At 39.2% G+C, this 21,606-nt stretch overlaps 3 protein-coding genes across 3 annotated transcripts; all 3 read left to right on the top strand.

Moving 5' to 3' along the window:
* Positions 1 to 87: 87 nt before the first annotated feature.
* On the top strand, positions 88 to 2,243 carry LOC123879320 (AIDA-I autotransporter-like). The gene is made up of 3 exons (XM_045926964.1): positions 88 to 99; positions 307 to 337; positions 751 to 2,243. Exons 1-3 carry the CDS (start codon positions 88 to 90, stop codon positions 2,241 to 2,243), a joined length of 1,536 nt encoding a protein of 511 aa, XP_045782920.1.
* A 3,382-nt stretch (positions 2,244 to 5,625) lies between these two features.
* LOC123879319 lies at positions 5,626 to 11,228 on the top strand. Its single transcript, XM_045926963.1, has 4 exons — positions 5,626 to 5,668; positions 6,797 to 6,827; positions 7,089 to 7,367; positions 11,125 to 11,228. The coding sequence occupies exons 1-4, from the start codon at positions 5,633 to 5,635 to the stop codon at positions 11,226 to 11,228; spliced, it is 450 nt and encodes a 149-aa protein (XP_045782919.1). The 5' UTR covers positions 5,626 to 5,632.
* A 25-nt stretch (positions 11,229 to 11,253) lies between these two features.
* On the top strand, positions 11,254 to 16,121 carry LOC123879318 (elastin-like). Its single transcript, XM_045926962.1, has 4 exons — positions 11,254 to 11,437; positions 12,090 to 12,120; positions 13,308 to 13,997; positions 16,078 to 16,121. The coding sequence occupies exons 1-4, from the start codon at positions 11,402 to 11,404 to the stop codon at positions 16,107 to 16,109; spliced, it is 789 nt and encodes a 262-aa protein (XP_045782918.1). The 5' UTR covers positions 11,254 to 11,401; the 3' UTR covers positions 16,110 to 16,121.
* The last annotated feature ends 5,485 nt before the right edge of the window (positions 16,122 to 21,606 follow it).

Raw genomic sequence — 21,606 nt, 5'->3', positions numbered from 1 at the left:
ACTTTTTAGTGTTTTTGGTTTTTTATAAAATAACGAAGTCTGGCCCTCGTTGACTCTCTCTCTATAACGTTAGGCGACACTGGGATCATGGGCCACAACGTAAGTCATATAGGAAAAGAAACGCGAAGAAATAACGTTTATTTTTGAAAGCTGTGCCACACATTACCAGTTATACCTTCGGGTTAGGTTACCCCGGCGCCTCTAATACTTGAGCATTAAAGTCAAAATTTTCAAAAGAAAAATAAAACTGACTTCAAAAAGCACAAACACTAAAAAGTAAAAAATATTTTTTATTTTATTTTACAGAGCCTTATCGGGGTCAAAGCTTATCCTCAAGGTAAGTACGCACTGAACTTCATGTTTAAATATTGTATTAAAAAATATTAAAAATTATTTCCCCGCTTCAAACGTTTCTGATCTTAAATTCTCCATACTAATATTATAAATGCGAAAGTGTGTCTGTCTGTCTGTCTGTCTGTCTGCTACCTTTTCACGGCCCAACAGTTTAACCGATTCTGACGTTTGGTACTTAGTTAGCTTATATCCCGGGACGGACATAGGCTACTTTTTATCCCGGAAAATCAAAGAGTTCCCAAGGAATTCCAAAAAACCCATCCGCTCAACTGATTTGTATGAAAGGTACCGAGTGTTAGAAATGACCGTCTTCCCTATTCACTGCATTGTCCATCTCTCATCGGGTCGCCGTATGTTTCGCACGAAATAAGCTTAAAATCATTTATCTTCTTACAGTAGTTTCAGGAATTTTGCAAACTCACACCTGCTTCTCTTCAACAGCTGGAGTCAACACGATCACTGTTGGCGTTGTAAATTCTACGGGTGGCCCTATTTATGCTGCTTCTGGTGCCACTAGTGTCATTCAAAACGCTGCGGGTGACGGTTCCAATGTCACTGTTGGCGTTGTAAATTCTACGGGTGGCCCTATTAATGCGACTTCTGCTGCCATTAGTGACATTCAAAACGCTGCGGGTAACGGTTCTAATGTCATTGTTGACGTTGTAAATTCTACGGGTGGCCCTATTAATGCGACTTCTACTGCCACTGGTGTCGTTCAAAATGTTGCGGGTAACGGTTCTAATGTCATTGTTGACGTTGTAAATTCTACGGGTGGCCCTATTAATGCTAATTCTGGTGCCACTGTTGTAGTTCAGAACGCTGCGGGTAACAGTTCTAATGTCACTGTTGGCGATGTAAATTCTACGGGTGGCCCTATTAATGCTAATTCTGGTGCCACTGTTGTAGTTCAGAACGCTGCGGGTAACAGTTCTAATGTCACTGTTGGCGTTGTAAATTCTACGGGTGGCCCTATTAATGCTACTTCTGCTGCCATTAGTGGCATTCAAAACGCTGCGGGTAACGGTTCTAATATCACTGTTGGCGTTGTAAATTCAACGGGTGGCTCTATTAATGCTAATTCTGGTGCCACTGTTGTAGTTCAGAACGCTGCGGGTAACAGTTCTAATGTCACTGTTGGCGATGTAAATTCTACGGGTGGCCCTATTAATGCTAATTCTGGTGCCACTGTTGTAGTTCAGAACGCTGCGGGTAACAGTTCTAATGTCACTGTTGGCATTGTAAATTCTACGGGTGGCCCTATTAATGCTACTTCTGCTGCCATTAGTGGCATTCAAAACGCTGCGGGTAACGGTTCTAATATCACTGTTGGCGTTGTAAATTCAACGGGTGGCTCTATTAATGCTGCTTCCGGTGCCATTAGTGTCATTCAAAACGCTGCGGGTAACGGTTCTAATGTCACTGTTGGCGATGTGAATTCTACGGGTGGCCCTATTAATGCTAATTCTGGTGCCACTGTTGTAGTTCAGAACGCTGCGGGTAACAGTTCTAATGTCACTGTTGGCGTTGTAAATTCTACGGGTGGCCCTATTAATGCTAATTCTGCTGCCACTGGTATCGTTCAAAACGTTGCGGGTGACGGTTTTAATCTCTTTGCTGATGTTGTAAATTCTACGGGTGGCCCTATTAATGCTAACTCTGGTGCCAGTGGTGTAGTTTTAAACACTGGAGGTGGCGATTCTAATGTCACTATTGGCGTTGTGAATTCTACGGGTGGCCCTGTTAATGCTAATTCTGGTGGCACTGGTGTCAACCAAAACACTGCGGGTGGCTCTATTAATGAAACTACTACTCAGGTTGGTGGTGTTCTTAACACTGTGGGTGGTGGTCTTTTAGGTGGTTTGGGCTATATCGTTGGCGGCATATTGTAATCGCCTCGCCTCGAGATAAGCTAACGAACCGCGGTTAGGTACGTGGTCAACTGGTCAATAATTGTGTTAAGAGGATTCATTAGCCCTGAATCAAAATTTTGCAATTTTGACCCCTTAAAGTTTGTTAATCCTTGCATTTAGTTAAAAACTTATTTATACTGAAAAAAAAAAAACGATATTTCCTTTCTCGGCGAGGCCTCGGCTAGTAATAGTTTCCTAGTTTTTGGTACTCCATGGTCGCGCAGTTTTTGTAGTGTGTTTCAAGCTTATATTTTATTGAAACAATTAATAATTAAATTTAGATTTTTTTCTTTCTTTATATTGCAAATATCTTCTATTTTTATGAATACTTAATTTTATTTGTAAGTGAAGAAATATAATCCACCAAAATGACAGTTTTATATGTCAGTAATTTTGTTAAATTCTAACTTTTTCGTTTTGATTTTTATCATATAAAAAAAAACCAAATCAAAAACTTTTGTCTTCTATTTTAGTAGTTCAGGATTGTTACTTTAATAAATATATCTCTTTTTGTAAATTGAACAAGTAACTTTTGATGTGGCGAGCGTCAAAGATTATAAGAAACCCCAAAGTTCAATAATCGTCTTTGGTATCATAGGCAATAAGAAGAAAACTATCAATAAATTGCAAAATGTTGTCTTCCAATTTAATAAAACAGAATACTTTCTACAATGTAGCATAAATAAGTTTTTCAGTATATTTTGTTAATCCCTAGATTAATCCCTAGATTAACAAAATATAAAGGGTCAAAATTGCTTAAAATTGATTCAGGGCTGATGAACCCTCTTAAATCTACTGTGTAATATTTTTAGGACTATTCAAAATTGTATGAATTCCAAATTTCAATCAACCGAAAATTATTACTTTTATTTTTAAGTAACTAACCCCCGACCCAAAAAGAGGAGTGTTATAAGTTTGACGTGTGTATCTGTGTATCTGTCTGTGGCATCGTAGCTCCTAAATGAATGAACCGATTTTAATTTAGTTTTTTTTTGTTTGAAAGGAGGCTTGATCGAGAGTGTTCTTAGCTATCATCCAAGAAAATCGGTCAGCTGCTTGAAAGTTAACAGCTCTTTTCTAGTTTTCTTATAGTGGTTTTTGTGTCGGGGGTTTTTAAATTTTGAGTTATTTTATATTTTAGAATGCTTGAGACAAATGTATTTGCATGCCAGTCTGGCATGGTACAGCTGCACCAATAATGTACTGTCATGAATGTAAACCTGCATCGGCAAATAAATAAAATTGAATTAAAAAATTACTTTACTTTATTACCCTTTAATAAACGCTGAAGAAATTGTTGATCCAATTCCAAAGCTTGAAACATTAATATTCTGATCCTTAATATTTATGTCTGTCTTAATATTGTACTATACATATTTATATTTATGTACAGTGTGACAAGGATTCGCCAAGGATAACAATTTTCATCTATCTATACATATAATAAAATTGTAGAAAAGTGGTGTCTGTACAATGGAAATATATAAAAAAAAAAGTAGCAGGGGTTGTTATTATACCTATCGATGCCGAACCCGCAATTGTAATTAATTTTTTTTGTCTGTTTGTCTGTGTGTTTGTGCACGCTAATATAAGAAACGGCTTATTCGATTTAGATACGGTTTTCACTAATATATTGTAGTAAGCTTCACTTAACATTTAGTGTTTATTACATGTCAATCGGTTCATAAATAAAAAAGTTATGTCAATTTAAAGAATCACGGCGAACATTTTTAACGTACAGAGTACGTACTACACGCCTCGCGCCCCGAAAAGTCACTATTCCACGCGAACGAAGTCGCGGGCACAGCTAGTTTATAATATTAATATGGATATGGATTAGTATAAGTACCTACCTCGTAGTCTGTGATTTCACTTTTTAAGTCCTACTGAAAACCAGCCCTGCAGGTTGCTGCAGAATTATGCTGAGTGGGAGACCTATATTTGGTCACATGTGACACTTTATTTACTACTAGAGGATGCCCGCGACTTCGTCCGCATGGATTTAGGTTTTTAAAGATCCCGTGGGAACTGTTGGATTTCCGGGATAAAAAGTTGCCTATGTCAATTACAGAGACGCAAGCTACCTCAGTACCTTTCATACAAATCAGTTAAACGGATGGGTTTTTGAGAATCCCATGGGAACTCTTTGATTTTCCGGGATAAAAAATAGCCTATGTCCGTCCCCGGGACATAAGCTAACTCTGTACCATACGTCGCTGTTGGGCCGTGAAAAGGTAGCAGACAGACAGACAGACACACTTTGGTATTTATAATATTAGTATGGATATCATTGCTCGACACGCTGACCGGTCAACTAGCACTATATCAGGTCTATTGGCTACAATATACCTGTCAGTGATAACTGATAACCGACCGATCCCAGTACAACAGGACACTACTATAATTTAATCAAGCATTAATTTTGGGTCATACCTATAATATCTACAAGGTCATACTGAAGAGCAAAATGTTGATAATTCACATCCATACTAATATTATAAATAAGAATATAGAATTATAAATAAGAAAGTGTGTCTGTCTGTCTGTCTGCTAGTTTTTCACAGCCCAGTAGCTTAACCGATTTTAACTTACATCCTGGTTTTTATCGCAGAAAATTAAAAAATCAAAGTGTTCCCATGGGGTTCTTGAAGGCCCATCCGTTTAACCGATTTATTTGAATGGTGCAGAAGTAGCTTGCATCCCGGATATTGACATAGGTAAATCCATTTATCCGTTCGTCCGTCCGTCCGTCCGTCCATCCGTCGTGTCTGTCAAGAAACCTATAGGGTACTTCCCGTTGACCTAAAATCATGAAATTTGGCAGGTAGGTAGGTCTTATACAGCACAAGTACAGGAATAAATCTGAAAACCGCGAATTTGTGGTTACATCATTAAAAAAAATTAAAATGTGTTTCAATTTTTAAAGTGAGATAACTATACCAAGTGGGGTATCATATGAAAGGGCTTTACCGGTACATTCTAAAACAGATTTTTATATTTTATTTTAATGTAATAGTTTTTGATTTATCGTGCAAAATGTTGGAAAAAATACCAGAGCACGGAACCCTCAGCGCGCGAGTCTGACTCGCACTTGGCCGGTTTTTTTACATGGATATCTAGGTGGAGACCTGGTGGAGGGTGACATAGGCTACTTTTTATCCCGGAAAATTAAAGAGATCCCGAGGGAGTCCACGCGGACGAAATCGCGGGACTCAGCGTGTTGCGTACATCGATGGTTGCATGGATGGTTGGTTATCCAAGGTTTACTAATATTTAAACAGATTGTTTCAAGCTTTTGTTAACTTTAGTATAAAAGCGGAAATAAAATGAAACACGTCAATAAAGTAACATATTATTGAAATAACAACATGAAGTGCTTCCTGACAGCTTGTATAACACTTTTGGTGAGATATCATTTTATTAACCCCCGACCCAAAAAGTTATGAGTGTTATAAGTTTGACGTGTGTATCTGTGTATCTGTCTGTGGCATCGTAGCTCCTAAACTAATGAACCGATTTTAATTTAGTTTTTTTTGTTTGAAAGGTGGCTTGATCGAGAGTGTTCTTAGCTATAATTCAAGAAAATCGGTTCAGCCGTTTGAAAGTTATCAGCTCTTTTCTAGTTATTACTGTAACCTTCACTTGTCGGGGGTGTTATAAATTTTTAATTTACACTTGTTGTCTTGTGGAGGCTTCGGCCGTGGCTAGTTACCACCCTACGGGCAAAGCCGTGCCGCCAAGCGTTTAAGCTCTCCGGTACGATGCCGTGTAGAAACCAAAGGTATGGGTTTAATAAAAACTGTCATACCCCGTCCAGGTTAGCCCGCTTCCATCTTAGACTGTATCATCACTTGCCACCAGGTGAGATTGCAGTCAAAGGCTAACTTGTATCTGAATAAAAAAACCGGCCAAGTGCGAGTCAGACTCGCGCACTGAGGGTTCCGTACTCGGGTATTTTTTCCAACATTTTGCACGATAAATCAAAAACTATAAATAAAAATCTGTTTTAGAATGTACAGGTAAAACCCTTTCATATGATAACCCCACTATTGGTATAGTTATCTTACTTTGAAAATTGAAACATATTTTAATTTTTTTCACTTCGTCCAAGCGGACAACACTTTCGAACCCCTACTTTACCCCCTTAGGGGTTGAGTTCAAAAAAATCCTTTCTTAGCGGATGTAGCTACGTGATAATAGCTATACCTATTTCAATCTGCTCTGTCCAGTAGTTTGAGCTGTGCGTTGTTAGATCAGTCAGTCAGTCACCTTCCAAAAAGAGGGGTGTTATAAATTTGATGTGTGTATCTGTCTGTGGCACGTAGCTCCTAAACTAATGAACCGATTTTAATTTAGCTTCTTTTGTTTGATAGGTGGCTTGATCGAGAGTGTTCTTAGCTATAATCCAAGAAAATCGGTTCAGCCGTTTGAAAGTTATCAGCTCTTTTCTAGTTTTCTTATAGAGGTTTTTGTATCGGGGGTTTTTTAAATTTTGAGTTATAATGTTTCATTTTAATGGTTTTTTTTTACAGAGCCTTATGGCAGCCATGGCTTACCCTCAACGTAAGTGAGACACATTCTTTCTTATGCCCTTATTTCTTTCATAACTAACACAACAAAGAAATAAAAAGAATTAAGTTTCTCCATATTCAATCGTTGATAACAACCAGCGTTATGCTCTCGGTAATTCTTTTAGTGGTATTACAAACATACATACATACATACATAGACTGCTAAAATCATAACCCATCATTTTGGCTTTGCCGCAGTCCTATAATGTTCAAAAAACTTTCATAAAGTATAATGGCTGCTTCTATTCAACAGTTGGCAACGCTGGTGCTACTCTTGGTAATTCTATTAGTGGCCTTACCTATGGTGCTGATAATCTTGTGGGTCGCGTTACTAGTGATATTGGTGGCCTGACCAATTATACTCTTGCTAGTGATGTTGGTGGTCTCACTAGTGCCACTGCAAGTGTTGCTGCTGGAGCCACTAATGGTGTTGTTGTTACTTTGGGTAGTATCACTAGTGCTGTTGGTGGCCTGACTAATGCTGTTGAAGGTGTCGTTAGTGACGTTCTTGGGAGTCCTACTAATATTGCTGGTAAGTTTGGGACTTGGTGAGTTTTTCTTAATATCCCCTAGTTCTAGAGAAACAAGTGTAAATTAAAAATTTATAACACCCCCGACAAGTGAAGGTTACAGTAACTTGAAAAGAGCTGATAACTTTCAAACGGCTGAACCGATTTTATTGGATGATAGCTAAGAACACTCTCGATCAAGCCACCTTTCAAACAAAAAAAAAACTAAATTAAAATCGGTTCATTCGTTTAGGCGCTACGATGCCACAGACAGATACATAAGATTCGTTGAAATTCCATGCAATTCGGCTCAGAGGATCACCGTGCCTTTGCAGTACAAGTCTATTATTTATTAGAACTACGAAATAGCGGTGGTCGTCTCGGCCGAAATGCATGGAAAGCTCAGTAAGTTATGTTTTAGATAAATATTTAGGTTTTTAAGTTTAATTTATTAGTATTTATGTTTTATCTATTTTCATTCCATGTACTGTGTTTGCGCCTAGCTTATAGTCCCGAATAAAAGTATATTTATTTATTTATTTATTTATACACAGATACACACGTCAAACTTATAACACCCCTCTTTTTGGGTCGGGGTTTAAAAAGGAATCCCTTTGATTAACTCAGATACAAGTTAGCCCTTGACTGCAGTCTCGCCTGGTGGTAAGTGATGATGCAGTCTAAGATTGAAGCGGGCTAACCTGGAAGGGGTATGGCAGTTTTCAATAAACCAATTATTATTAATAACTAAGAGTAAGTATGATTGGTTGAGAGACGAACTACGTTTGTAAGTGACGGAGAGACCCCCTCTTAAAAAGTTGATCTTTAATTCCTTTTCGCCATCCCCCTGGAGCGCACTAAATATTTTTTTTTTTTGTATTTACAAATCTTTTTTCTTTTGTAGGGGGCAGTTTGGGAGAATCCAACAATATTCGTGGAAAATAAAAAAAATTCAAGTGGATTGTTGTTTATTTACACAGTTTTTCATTATACCTACTTAGTTTTAGGTAAATATCGAATGTCTAAAATAAAGACTATTTTTTCGAAAACTACTTATTTCACCTTTACCTATCCTGTGACATGCTAAGGAGCGGGCTATGTTAGGAGTTTCCCTGAGGGATAAGATCTGAAATAAGGAGATCCGCAGGAGAACCAAGGTCACTGACATAGCCCATACTATTAGCAAGCTGAAGTGGCAGTGGGCAGGCCATGCCTGTCGTAGAGGCGATGGCCGTTGGAGCCGGAAAGTCCTTGAGTGGAGACCGCGTATAAGCAAGCGTAGTGTGGGACGCCCTCCAGCACGATGGACCGACGATATAAAGCGGCTGCCGGGAAGTGGCTGGATGAGGAAGGATGAAAAAGAAGGATGTTATAAGTTTGACGTGTGTATCTATCTGTGGCATCGTAGCTCCTAAACTAATGAACCGATTTTAATTTAGTTTGTTTTTGTTTAAAAGATGGCTTGATCGAGAGTGTTCTTAGCTATAATCGAAGACAATCGATTCAACCGTTTGAAAGTTATCAGTTCTTTTCTAGTTACAGTAACCTTCACTTGTCGGGGGTGTTATAAATTATTAATTTACACTTGTGATTTCGTACGTCGTCGAAATTCGACGGACACGTACGAAGCGATTTGCCTCCACGTTTCTAACTCGTACCTAGGATACTACTAACCTTTATCTTCACTGTTCAGTGTTTAAACAGTAATATTTAAACAGATTGTTCCAAACTATTGTTATTGCTCAGTATAAATATGGAAATCGAATAAAAAAACGTCATTAATGTAATACAAATGCTAACAACATGAAAATTCCTACTGACAGCTTGTTTAGCATTCACGGTGAGAAATCACACTAATATTATAAAGGAGAAAGTTTGTATGTTTGTGTGTGTGTGTGTGTGTATGTTTGTTACTCCTTTACGCAAAAACTACTGGACGGATTGGGCTGAAATTTAGAGTGAAGATAGATTATACTTACCCTGGATTAGCACATAGGCTACTTTTTATCCCGGAAAATCAAAGAGTTCCCACGGGAATTTTAAAAAACCTACATCCACGCGAACGAAGTCGCGGGCATCAGCTAGTAATGAATCTACATATTTGTAAACTAGCTTAAGTCCGCATCTTCATCCGCGTTGACTACACAAAATTCAAAAAATTCAAAATGTTTTTATTCAATTAAACTTTTACAAGTGATTTTGAATCGTCAAATAAATTTACCACTGGTTCGGAATGCCGTTCCTACCGAGACGAACCAGCAAGAAACTCGGCGGTTGCTCTTTTCAAGTACATATTCAATTTACAATATTATGCCATACTGTATACAAGCAATTGCACACAGATTTCAAACACCTCCACACACACCACAAACTACTGGACGGATCGGAATGGGCATACAGATAGCTATTTAAGACGTAGACATCCGCTAATTCAATCTCTTACCCCGCGTCCACACACTGCCCGTGTGGCATGGGAAGGAGCGAGGAACGGAGGCAGAGACGTAGTGTGGACGCGTTACTCGCATGTCGCACGCCGATTCTCGCGCGAGCGACTATGCTGAGTACTTGGTTTATCTATGGATCTTTTGCTATCCATACTAATATTATAAATGCGAAAATGGGTCTGTCTGTCTATCTGTCTGTCTGCTACCTTTTCACGGCCCAACAGTGTAACCGATTCTGACGAAATTTGGTACAGGGTTAGCTTATATCCCGGGGACGGACATAGGCTACTTTTTATCCCGGAAAATCAAAGAGTTCCCGCGGGATTCCTAAAGACCCGTCCACTTAACCGATTTGTATGAAATTTGGTACCGAAGTAGCTTGCATCCCTGTAATCGCAATAGGCACCTTTTTATCTCGGAAAATCAAACAGTTCCCATGGGATCTATAAAAATCTAAATCCACGCGGACGAAGTCGCGGGCATCCTCTAGTACTCAATATTTTTTTCAATCCTTGGAAAAACCAGGAATCGAACCCAAGACATATTTTCAGTTTTTTTTTTTTCAGAGCCTTATGGTCACAGAGGCATATATCCGCGATGTAAGTTTCATCACATATTAGGTACTAGATGACGCCCGCGACTTCGTCCGCCTGGATTTAGGTTTATCGAAATCCCGTGGGAACTCTTTGATTTTCCGGGATAAAAAGTAGCCTATGTGCTAATCCAGGATATTATCTATCTCCACTCCAAATTTCAGCCAAATCCGTCCAGTAGTTTTTGCGTGAAGGAGTAACAAACATACATACACACACACACACACACACACACTCACACGCATACAAACTTTCGCCTTTATAATATTAGTGTAATAGTGTGATGTGATACAGCGCTACTTATTGGCCATTCACGAGACCTCGGTTAGTCGTCGCATCATAGACAACGGAGAAGTTTCAAATAAAAAAAAGTCGAAAAAACTATAACCCGACTACGGAAAAATGAGACAACTTGAACCTGACTTGGTACAAGTAAAATAAACTAAAAAGAAAGAAACAAGATAGGTGCTTAGTGCTATCATCGTCTTCATCGTTTTGAGTAAGATTCAATACAAATGCCGTGGTCGTGCGTTGTCGACAGCAAAAAGAAAATATTCTAATTTGGTAGATAAATAAAATTATTGGGAATGCCGTCAATCAAGGATAAGAAATACGCTGTTGTTGCAATTGTTGCGTGTTTCTCCTTGAGTTTCCAATTACCCGTGCTGTCATCTAGGCCGTGGGTCGTGAGTTATCAGCTGGGGTTTGTGTATCGAGCGTTGTTGACTGATTGAGTTTAGAAGCGACGTCTTCTTGCGAATGTGGCGACCGCTACAACTCCAAAAAGGACCAGCAGCACCCAGGCACACTGACAGGTTACCTGGCGCCGCATTCCAATGCGACCTAGTGCGACCGTGTCCTAATAACAAGACTACGTACGATCCTCCACTGTTTAATGTTTAAACAGCAATATTTAAACAGATTGTTCCAAACTATTGTTATTGTTCAGTATAAATATGGAAATCGAATAAAAAAACGTCATTACTAACGAATTATTACAGTAATACCCACAACAGCAACATGAAGTTCCTACTGGCTGCTTGCTTGACGCTCTTGGTAAGAAATAATGATCTTCTTTTTGACGTGACAACGTCTTATAGAACGATAGAGCCGGCTGCACGCACGAAAAAACATGACTCATGCGGCGTTACCTCGCTCTGAGGCGTTCCATGTAAGGCTTGAAGTGCAAGCGAGAGCGCGGAACGAGCGACAAAGAAGCACAATGGGCCTTTGTTGTCACGTTCAACTATCGTCAGTAAACCGACTTTACAGACAACCAATTTTTTCTCTGATTTCCGCACTTAAGGTGCAAGCAACGGGTCTGCCCGCGAAATTCAAATTTAATTTGGTTTTCTTTCTTTCTTTCTTCTCTCTGGGCTGGTTTCCGCACTTAAACGTTTCCGCCTGTTGTGCGTGCGTTGCCCCTCGCCGCCGAAGTCTTCACTCCAGCCATCCAAGCTCGCTCCAGAAGCCGAGTAGACCGCCCAGGTTGCCGAGGGCTTCATGAAGTAGAAGGCTTAAATTGGTTTTTTGCAATTTCAAAGCTAATAACAACAAAGTAGGCTTGTGACATTCTAATGGCACCAATGCCTATCATCTCCAGATTCATGTAAAAATCTTAACTTGAAAGTGTCTAGTTTAAGAAATTAGTCAGAGTATTAGTATGGATATTTTTTTGCTGTAATAATAAAGTAAATGTTTTTTTCAGAGCCTTACGGTGACAGAGGCATATCCGCGACGTAAGTTACATCACCTAAGAGGGCTCTCTCCGTCACTCGTTTCCACTCGTTTCATACAATCGTAGTTCCAATTTCATTTGAATACTAAGCAACCAAAGTCCATGAAATTTTGCAGACGTATTCCAGAAAGTAATATCTGTGTCTGTGGTGTTTTAGACTTTTCTAAAAATATGTAGTTTTAAAATTACAGGGGCTCAAAGATTTGTATGTAAATTTTTAAGACCGCGTAACTTTGAAACCGAATATTTTAACAGAAATCTGGAAAACCACAGACATAGATATTAGTTTCTAGAATATGTCTGCAAAATTTCATGGACTTTGGTTGCTTAGTATTCAAATGAAATTGGAACTACGATTGTATGAAACGAGTGACGGATAGAGGCCTGTTAATAATAAACACGATGAAATTTTAGTGATATTCCTAAAGTGGGCTCTACAATCGCGGCGCGAACGGCCGCGAAAGCCCGCAACAACTGCGAAACACGAGTGTAGATGTTGTTCACGCCTTCGCGTTCCCCTTTCCCGATCAGTGTCGGTTTTTGGTCCGCGACAAAGGGTTCCGTTCATAGTCACGAACAAGACTGTGAAGATTTGCGAGTGTGGAGGGACACAGTTCACGCGTGGATCACGGCATACATTCACGGCAAATTCACGGCGTGAAATTACGGCGCGACTTCACGTTGGAGTGTGGAGCCGGCTTAAGATAATTCTGTGTTTCTGATGACAAACTAGGTAGCATCCGATCTGCGTGCTCGCGTGTTATTCGGGAGGTTGGGATTATTTGTGCAAATTCATACGTGTTTGTACGACAGAGCAAGATCCCTCGGCCACCAGACCTTCCTTATTTTCTGAGAAACAAAAAGTGTGGGATAGAGTTAGTGTGTACTAGAGGATGCCCGCGGCTTCGCTCGCGTGGAGTTCGAATTTATGAAATCCCGTAAGAACTCTTTGATTTTCCGGGATAAAAAGTGGAAGAAGATAAAAACATACACAGAATATGTATCGTATATGTACACACACACATACATACATACATAGACTGCTAAAATCACTACCCTTCCTTTTGGCTTTGCCGCAGTCGGGTAAAAATACATCCAAAGTGCGGCCACAATTTCATAAAATAATAAATTTAATAGATAGTTTTAAATACTCTAGGATAATTTTAAAACTTCTGGGATTTTTTTCAGCAAATGATGGTGCGCTTGGAGGAATAGCACCGGCTGTTACTGGTTCCGCCAGTGGTTTACCCGGTGCTGCTGGGGTAACTAATAGTTTACCCGGTGCTGCTGGGGTAACTAACAGTTTACCCGGTGCTACTGGTGTAACTAATGGTTTACCCGGTGCTGCTGGGGTAACTAACGGTTTACCCGGTGCTGCTGGTGTAACTAAAGGTTTACCCGGTGCTGCTGGTGTAACTAACGGTTTACCCGGTGCTGCTGGGGTAACTAACAATTTGCCCGGTGCTGCTGGGGTAACTAACGGTTTACCCGGTGCTGCTGGGGTAACTAACGGTTTACCCGGTACCGGTGGGGTAACCAATGGTTTACCCGGTGCCGGTGTGGTAACCAATGGTTTACCCGGTGCTGCTGCAGCCAATAATATAGCCGACCCTATAACTGGTCTCGTGGGTGGCCTTTTCAATACTGCCACTAATCTTGCTGGTGGTGCGCTTGGTACTGTTGGTGGTATCACTAGAGGTGCGATCGGTACTGCTGCTGGTATTACTGGTGCTACGCTCGGTGCGACTTCTGATGTTCTTGGTGCTGCTGCCAACAGTTTTGGTCGCCTTGCCAACGGAGGTTACGGAGCCTCAGCTGGAACCGGTGGTGCTTCTCAAGCCAACGGCTTTCCTTTTGGAAATATGTTCGGAAGCTTTGGTAAGAATTTTTTTTTCATTTTTAACCGACTTCAAAAAACGAGAAGGTTCTCAATTCGTCGGAATCTTTTTTTTTTTAATGTATGTTCCCTGATTACTCGAAGACTCCTGGACCGATTTAGAATTATTTTTTTGTTTGAAAGGGTGGTCCCATATAAATTTGGTAAAGATCTGATGAATATCTTCCGAGATGGAGAACAGAACTCTTCAATGGATAAGAGTAAATTGCTCGCGATCAGTGTAATAGCTTAGTAAACAGTAGGGTTTTAACTGGGCATAGCATATTACATTGGGGACACTAAAAATTGTAAAATAAAAAAAAAAAAAAACCCAACTTCAAAAACCACAAACACTAAAAAGTAAAAATAATTTTTGTTTAGCTACACGTGTAATGTTACGTGGTATGAAGTCGGGCGAGCTTCAATCTTGGATTTCTAATTTTTTTTTTATTATGCTCTATGAGTTTATACGCTATATGTACCTATTAGATTTTTGAAGTCGATTTTATTTTCTTTTGAATTTTTTTTTCATGACTATTTTTAGCAGACTGGTGACAGTCTAGTTGTTAATACGTTGACCTTCTATTCAGTAGACGGGGGGTTTTATCCCGGGCACGCATCTCTAGCTTTTCAGAGTTGTGCGTTTTTAACCCCCGACCCAAAAAGGGGGGTGTTATAAGTTTGACGTGTGTATCTGTGTATCTGTCTGTGGCCTCGTAGGTCCTAAACTAATGAACCGATTTTAATTTAGTTTTTTTTTCTTTGAAAGATGGCTTAATCGAGAGTGTTCTTAGCTATAATCCAAGAAAATCGGTTCAGCCGTTTGAAAGTTATCAGCTCTTTTCTAGTTACTGTAACCTTCACTTGTCGGGGGTGTCATAAATTTTTTAATTTACACTTGTAATAAATATCACTTGCTAGAACGGTCAAAGAAAACATCGTGAGAGTCATGTATCGAGTTCTCCATAATGTTCTCAAAGTTGTGTGAAGTCTGCCAATCCGCACTGGGTCAGCGTGACAACGAGAAAAAACCATTCTACATCTACCTACCACGTGTGAACTGTTCAGATGTCATGTTTTTTTTAGGTAGGTACCTCAAAAGAAAATACGGAACCCTTATAGGATCACTTTGTTGTCTGTCTGCCTGTCTGTCTGTCAAGAAACCTATAGGGTACTTCCCGTTGACCTAGAATCATGAAATTTGGTAGGTAGGTAGGTCTTATAGCACAAGTACAGGAATAAATCTGAAAACCGCGAATTTGTGGTTACATCATTTAAAAAAAAATTAAAATGTGTTTCAATTTTCAAAATAAGATAACTATACCGAGTAGGGTATCATAATACGAAAGGGATTTACCTGTACATCCTAAAACAGATTTCTATTTATTTTTATGTGTAACAGTTTTTGATTTATCGTGCAAAATGTTGGGAAAATACCCGAGTACGGAACCCTCAGTGCGCGAGTCTGACTCGCACTTAGCTGGTTTTTTTTTCTCGTCTGGCTTTAAAAAGATAAGCCAATGTCAAGTTTGTAGTTATTTACAGTTAGGGAAACTATGTATGTTAGTCCCGCGTATTGCTGGAGCGAATTGCAGGTCAAATCCACGCTGTTTTATCATTTTCATAATCTTCGATAGTATAATATGCTTTTCTCAGGAGCATAGTTTTAATAGATTTTTTGAACCTGTGTAAAGGCAAGTCCATAATTTATTGCGAAATTTTGTTAGATTATATATAAAACATATACCTATAAAGAAGTCATGCTTTATACCAACATATTTTTAACCCCCGACTCAAAAAGAGGGGTGTTATAAGTTTGATGTGTGTATCTGTGTATCTATCTGTGGCATCGTAGCGCTTAAACGAATGAACCAATTTTAATTTAGTTTTTTTTTGTTTGAAAAGTGGCTTGATCGAGAGTGTTCTTAGCTATAATCCAAAAAAATCGGTTCAACCGTTTAAAAGTTATCAGCTTTTTTCTAGTTACTGTAACCTTCACTTGTCGGGGGTGTTATAAATTTTTGATTTACACTTGTTTTAAAGTTAAATACATTGTTTTAATTTTTCTTTTTTTGTCCATAGGTGGCAGGTCCGGAGGACTTTTCGGAAAATAAAAATGACGTGATTTATTTATTTCTAAAAAGGAAAAAATAAACTTGTTTAAAATTGATTTGAATCTAGTCTTTATTTACAATTTATATTGTATATGTATAACGCATAACTGAGTAGGTTCTTGCGGGAGGGGTGTGATGACGTCACGCGAGAGTATTTGAGAGACGAAACACTTTAGCGTTAAAGTAAAATGGTCCTTAATCACCTTGTTTTAATGCTCAAGTTTGCACATTTATAGCCAGCGCTCCAAGCGGAAACGTTGCGAAATTATAATCAATGGTACTGAACTTTTGACTTTAAATCAAGGGCCGTTAGGTTTATTTTATTTTGATGTTATTTTGTTTCGACTCTCGAATACTATCAAAATTGGTGAGAAGTAAAATATCGTACCTATAAAAGCCCCGGACTTCGTCTGTGATGGCGTTTGCTGGCGCGCGTGCTGTGCTTGTTTGGAGTGTTTTTTTTTGTTAAGAGTGGCTGGTTTTTGTGTTAGTTGGTGTTTTTTGGTGGTGGAACTGACTGGGAAGCGCTCCAAAGGGGCGCCGCGTGTATGTCGGCGGGCGTATAAATTCAATAACTTGAAAATATCACTTTGACATTGGCTAATCAGAGTAAAGCCAGATTTAAAGAAAAAAAAACCCCCCCTTAAAAATATTCGAATTAAAAAAAAAAAAAAAAAAAATATCGTATTGAGGGTACAGTGATTCGTCAACTTGGGACGTCACCCTCCCGCACCGCTCCACTACCGCAGGAGCCTTCTCACTCAGTTATGCATGATGCCTATACTATCCCTGTTCCATATCCTTCATCGTCATCATCACGGCCCACTACAGAGAACGGGTCTCCTCTCAGATTGAGAAGGGTTTTAACCGACTTCAAAAAAGGAAGAGGTCTTCAATTCGTCGTTCCCCGATTACTCAAAGACCCCTGGCCCGATTTGGAAAATGTTTTTTGACGTGACAACGTCTTATAATTCGATAGAGCCGGCTGCACGCACGAAAAAACATGACTCATGCGGCGTTACCTCGCTCTGAGGCGTTCCATGTAAGGCTTGAAGTGCAAGCGAGAGCGCGGAACGAGCGACAAAGAAGCACAATCGGCCTTTGTTGTCACGTTCAACTATCGTCAGTAAGCCGACTTTACAGGCAACCAATTTTTTTTTTTGTTTGAAAGGGTATACTGTGCAGGTGGTCCCGTATAAATTTGGTGAAGATCTGATGAATGTCTTCGGAGATGGAGAACAGAACTCCTCAATGGATAAGAGCAAATTGCTCGCGATCAGTGTAATAGCTTAGTAAACAGTAGGGTTTTAACTGGACATAGCATATTATATTACAGTGGAGCCACTAAAAATTGTGAAATAAAAAATTTTCAAAAGAAAAATAAAACCGACTTCAAAAACCACAAGCACTAAAAAGTAATAAAAAAATTTTGTTTAGTTACACGTGTAATGTACCTAGGTAATGAATTCGGCCGAGCTTCACATTTGGATTTCTAATTTTGTTATATTATGCTCGCTCGACTTCATACCTAGGTACATTACACGTGTAACTAAACAATAATTATTTATTACTTCTTAGTGCTTGTGGTTTTTGAAGTCGGTTTTATTTTTCTTTTGATTTTTTTTCCAGTTGCAATGTAGAAGATATTATGTCAAAGAAGAAGAGGGTTTTTTTTAAATAAAACAAGTGCAGTAGGTATAGGTACATAAAAAGAATTTTATTTATATTTAAGAAGTAATTATCCAAAAAAAAAACAAAAGCAGAAGAGTGAAAAATAAAAAAAAGCCTGGTAATTTTATTGAACTTTTTGGGTTAATTTTATTTATTTTGTACCAAAAACTTAAAACTAAAGCGTATATTACTTATTATATCTAAATAATATAGTTGACAACAAATTCACTAAGGTAAATGACACTTATAAGGGTGTTTACATATTAGTTTTGTCGTGAGTTAATCATGTAAGCTACTTACGTGAGTAAAACTTACAGGTGTGATTGCGGCCTTAGGTAAATCTATTTGGAAAAAGCACACTTAGTAGGTGCAGAATTGACACCATTGCCGATTTCTTCATCTTGTAATGGATAATTGCTTTCATCTGTCTCAATAGGCCCATCAGACTGGCCATCAAGAATTTCTTCATCATTGCCACCAATATCTTCAGTGCCAGACCAAGGTTGGTCAATTTCGTCACCAACAATATCACCATCTTGACCAGCAAGACCGGTGTCTTGACCAGTTACTTCAGCATCGCCATCTTGATTTACATGCCCAGTGCCTTGTCCAATTTCTTCATCAACAATATCATCGCCATCTTGACCAGCAAGACCAGCGCCTTTGCCAGCCTTTTCACCGGTAAGACCACCAGCAACGCCAGTGGCTTTGCTAATCACTCCATTAACAAGACCGCCATCTTTGCCAGCAACACTGCCAGCTTTAGCACATTTGTTACATTTGCCACCGCCTTTGCCAGTTTTTCCACCGACAAGATCACTAACGAGACTTGTAACGGTATTAACCACTCCACCAACAAGGCCGCCCTCTTTGCCAGCTTTTCCACCGCCAAGACCACCAGCAACGCCAGTAGCTTTGTTAACCACTCCATCAACAAGACCGCCATCTTTGCCAGCGACGCTAGTAGCTTTGTCAATCACTCCATTAAAAAGACCGCCATTTTTGCCAGCGTTGACTCCGCTAAGACCACCATCATTACCCGCTTTGGAACATTTGTCACATTTGCCAGTTTTCCCACCGACGAGACCAGTTACTTTATTTATCACTCCACCAACAAGACCGCCATCTTTGCCAGCTTTTACACCACCAAGACCACCAGCAACACCAGTACCTTTGTTGACCACTCCATTAATAAGATCACCGCCTTTGCCAGCTTTTCCACCGCCAAGTCCACCAGTAAGACCGGTAGTTTTGTTGACCACTCCATTAATAAGACCACCGCTTTTGCCACCTTTTCCACCACCAAGACCACCAGCAAGACCAGTAGCTTTATTTAACACTCCACCAACAACACCACCAGTAAGATCGGTAGCTTTGTTGACCACTCCATTAATAAGACCGCCGCCTTTGCCAGATTTTCCACCGCCATGACCACCAGTAAGACCGGTAGCTTTGTTAACCACACCACCAAGAAGACCGCCGCCTTTGCCGCCAAGAAGACCGCCAAGAAGACCGCCAATTCCACCAGTTCCTGTTTCCTTTTTGTCGCAATCTGCAAATTACAATACCAGTTTAAAGTTAAACAAGTTCTTAAGATTGTAATACGCCGAATTTTTATTTTTAGAAAGAAAGAAAGAAAGAAAGAAGATGGCAGAATTATAAATCTACAGATTTTAAGTATTGAGTAGATAGATATTTACCTTTGGGTGAACCACCGAGCCCCAGTACTGAAAAAAAAACAAATCAGTTGGTTATAAAAATATTAGGTACCTATTTATATCTAGGTTGTACATAATAATTGTTAAACTTACATGGATTCGCCTCTGCGGCCAAAATGCTCTGTAATCAAAAAAAAAACAACCATGTTATTAAATTTTCTGTAAACAATAATACCTACTTATCTACTTGATCCATACTAATATTATAAATGCGAAATTGTGTCTGTCTGTCTGTCTGCTCCCTTTTCACTGCCCAACAGTTTAACCGATTCTGACGAAATTCGGTATAGAGTTAGCTTATATCCCGAGGATGGGCATAGGCTACTTTTTATTCCGAAAAATCAAAGAGTTCCCGCAGGATTCCTAAAGACCCATCTGTTTAACTGATTAGTAGGACTTCGTCTGTGTTGGTGTTAGCTGGCGGGCGTGCTTTGCCTTTTTGGAGTGTTTTTTTGTTAAAACTGACTGGAAAGCGCTCTAAGGGGGTGCCGTGCGTGTGTCGGCGAGCGCCGGCACAGACGGGGTCCATACATAGTTTAACTAACTTGTTACAAATAACTACAATGGCTAATCTTTGTAAAGCCAGACGAGAGAGAAAAAAAAACCGATTAGTATGAAATTTGGTACTGAGGTAGCTTGCGTCCCTATAATTGACAATGGCAACTCTTATCCCGGAAAATCAAACAGTTCCCACGGATCTTTAAATACTAAATCCACGCGGACGAAGTCGCGGGCATGGTTTTCATACCTAGGTACATTACACGTGTACCTACACAAAATTATTTTAACATTTTAGTGTTTGTGGTTTTTGAAGTCGGTTTTATTTTATACTATGTAGAGATTTTCATGGCGGCCATTTTGAAATTTTTACTATTTTTTGTTATAGCGGCAACAAAAATACACTTTGTGTGAAAGTTTCAACTCTCTAGCTATAAAATATAATCGTTAACTAAGGACTCTTGTATTATTCATTTTATAATAATTCTAGTCTCGTAAGACCTATTTATTCCACGTATTAATGCGCCTTACTCACAACCTTGAATGGGAAGCTGGAAGAAATCTCTGTTTAGAGATAAGCATTTCCAATGTAACTTAATTTATTAAACTATAACTTTGTGAAACTACAATTTTGCTACATGAACAAGTGTAAATTAAAAATTTATAACACCCCCGACATTTAGTGACGGTTACAGTAACTAGAAAAGAGCTGATAACTTTCAAACGGTTGAACCGATTTTCTTGGATTATAGCTAAGAACACTCTCGATCAAGCCACCTTTCAAACAAAAAAATAATTAAAATCGGTTCATTAGTTTAGGAGCAGACAGATACACAGACACACAGATACACACGTCAAACTTATAACACCCCTCCCTCTTTTTGGGTCGGGGATTACAAATGAAAATAAATAAAAATAAACGGTTCAAGAGATACAGCCGCTGACCGACAGACGGACAGATGGACGGACGGATGGACAGCGGAGGCTTAGTAATAGGGGCCCGTTGGCACCTTTCAATTACGGAACCCAGAGTAGGAAGATAGTTATAGAAAAAAATCACTTCTCACCAGGAGTGCTAAGGAATCCGCCAAGAAGGTCTTCATGGTGTGGGTTACAGATTCGGGTCCGGCAGTAAAATATGACATATCTTTTCTAATTCGCCTTTTATACCAAAAAAAGACAAAAGTTTATTACCCATTCAATGCGCACATATTTTTGGTAACAATCTGTTTAAATAATATTTAAATAAATACGAAAAAGCATATATTCTGTTATACGTAAAAGTCTGGCTCAGGTCTGGGTAAATAAAACGCGTGTTGTACCATACAGTTTTACTTTTTTCAGCGGATTATAGCAAACTAGAGGATGCCCGCGACTTAATCCGCGTGGATTTAGGTTTTTAAAGATCCCGTGGGATCTGTTTGATTTTCCGGGATAAAAATTTATCTGTGTCAATTACAGGGACGCAATTTACCTCGGTCCCTTTCATACAAATTGGTTAAGCGGATGGGTTTTTGGGAAGCGTTGTACACGCTTCCGCTGCTCGGTGCGTGTGACCAAGGCTTTATTGTTCATATTTGCTATACATTTGCGTAATTAAGTATTATTTA

This window comes from Maniola jurtina, chromosome 28 (genome assembly GCF_905333055.1).
Source record: "Maniola jurtina chromosome 28, ilManJurt1.1, whole genome shotgun sequence".
NCBI classification, from domain to species: domain Eukaryota; kingdom Metazoa; phylum Arthropoda; class Insecta; order Lepidoptera; family Nymphalidae; genus Maniola; species Maniola jurtina.
Note: the sequence above shows the minus strand (reverse complement) of the source record. Positions and strands in the feature narration are given on the sequence as shown.